The 2,060-nt window shown below is 31.6% G+C and overlaps 1 protein-coding gene across 1 annotated transcript; it reads left to right on the forward strand.

The window, feature by feature from the left end:
- On the forward strand, positions 1–1,764 carry LOC133188861 (uncharacterized). Its single transcript, XM_061324342.1, has 4 exons — positions 1–41; positions 172–298; positions 635–724; positions 1,130–1,764. The coding sequence occupies exons 2-4, from the start codon at positions 202–204 to the stop codon at positions 1,762–1,764; spliced, it is 822 nt and encodes a 273-aa protein (XP_061180326.1). The 5' UTR covers positions 1–41; positions 172–201.
- Positions 1,765–2,060: the final 296 nt, after the last annotated feature.

Raw genomic sequence — 2,060 nt, forward strand, 5'->3', positions numbered from 1 at the left:
AGCAAAAGACTATCAAAAGAATATTATCTTGGACTTTTAAGGTAATAGGGATATTTCAACTTGATTATTTTCAGTTATTTATAATCCGAATCGAATACTTGTTTATTTTCCAAAGAGTTTATGGGAAAGTTACGTTGTACATGTGATATGGTCAGACATTTCCATTTTCAGGGACGCAACAGCTTTATTTCCTTGCTTTGGATGGTAAATTCCAAGAATATGACAGCGTGTTTAAATCAGCATTTTTCGAAGTTTTTAGCTGCAGGAATCATATTATGCATTCCGTCAATCCAAATTGGTATGTCATGAGTATAATATAAACTAGATAAATAATATTTGTAAATTAGATAATTAAATATTTTTTATCAATATGCTATTCATGAACACGTACCTACTTGCTGATACAATTTATTGATAGAATTTATAAGATGGGCATTACAAAGGAATGGTCCACAACATCAGCTTATCGAATAATAGTTGCAATTAGTATTAATATGAATGAAATGAAATGCATACTCGTTAATTGTTTCTACAGAGTCACCAGGTGCATTATTATTATTATTATTATTATTATTTTGGAGAAAGCATCATTGAAGGAATCTAACTGTTTTTTAAACATGTATTTTCATTTTAGGAGTAATTCACAAAATGCTATGGGTACCAAATAAACCTCCTGTGAACAGAAGCGCTTGTCGCTGTAACTGTTTTGATACAATATTTAAAGGTAACGAAAATTATTCTAAAGTACAGTCAAACCTCGTTATCTCGATCTCGATGGGACCGAGAAAAAAAAACTTCGAGATATCGAGCTTAAAATACTTACAGAATAAGTGGTTGGGACTAATGTCTTCCAATTCACTTCAACATATCCATGGTATTCGAGATAATTGTGCTCTCTCTCTCTCTCTCTCTCTCTCTCTCTCTCTCTCTCTCTATATATATATATATATATATGAGAGAAAATGTTTTTTAATGTTGTCAGTAAAGTTTTTCCATATGCTTGTATCTAAATTGTTTTAAAACTTCAAAGTTTTTATAATTGGACCAATAAGAAGATATATTATTTATGTTAAAATGAATGCATTTCTCATTAAGGAATATCTAAAATATGTTTTATTTTCAAATGCAGGTTCGTATGAACAAACGCACAAAACAGGATACAAACACATGTACTTTAATGCAACTCCACAGATGCTCGTCATTTGGATCATGGTGCTTGGTAGCATACTTGTATCTTATGAAACATTAAAACATTTGTGGGACCTCTATCAGAATAGAAAACTAAGATGGCGGATGTTCATCCTTTTTGTTGCTGACGTGTATCCAAATTACTTCTCATTATGGGCATATTTTAATTACATAAATGATGGATATTATGGACAATTTGTTCACCAGTTGTTTTTCACTCTCACGGAACTATTTTCTACGTGGAACATCATTTTGATGTGTTCCACTGAGGCGGAAGTAAAATCGTGGAGGATTCTGTGCATTATAGCCATTAGTTCTATACATATTTTCTTGGGAGGAGTTGATCAGTTTTTCAAACAATTAATTTTATTAAAAGAGAACCCTTCGCAAAGATTTCGGAGTTTAGTTTTAGTGGTCCCTGACCTCTTGCACGTGATACTCCCTTTACAAGAACTGGCTTTAATACGTCATTCATCGTGTAGAAATGCACTTACTCGCACAGAAATAATCAAAATTATTTTGACTGTTCTCACAGGTTTCATAATTGGTAATTATATTTTAAAAGAGGTACAATGAAATGCATACATGTAATTTCAATAAATCATGTGAAAAAGTTGTTTGTGTTTTTACTTGTGAGCTAAGTACACTTAAAGTCTAAGACGGCCTTTTCCGCTGGCAGTCTGAATAACACTTGTTTAGTACTAACTTTAATGCATGTTTGTTTACCTGCAATGATAAAGTGGAGAAAAATGTAAAACAAAAATGCATTCACAGGTAAAACCTGAATCAATAAGGAATAAGATCATATTCTTACAATCGTCTCCATGGAAACAAGAAAAGATTAATTTGAAACGAAATGACATTATAATAAG

The sequence above is a fragment of the Saccostrea echinata genome, unplaced genomic scaffold (genome assembly GCF_033153115.1).
Source record: "Saccostrea echinata isolate AGI-Se365-2 ecotype Australia unplaced genomic scaffold, CSIRO_AGI_Sech_v1 ptg000016l, whole genome shotgun sequence".
NCBI classification, from domain to species: domain Eukaryota; kingdom Metazoa; phylum Mollusca; class Bivalvia; order Ostreida; family Ostreidae; genus Saccostrea; species Saccostrea echinata.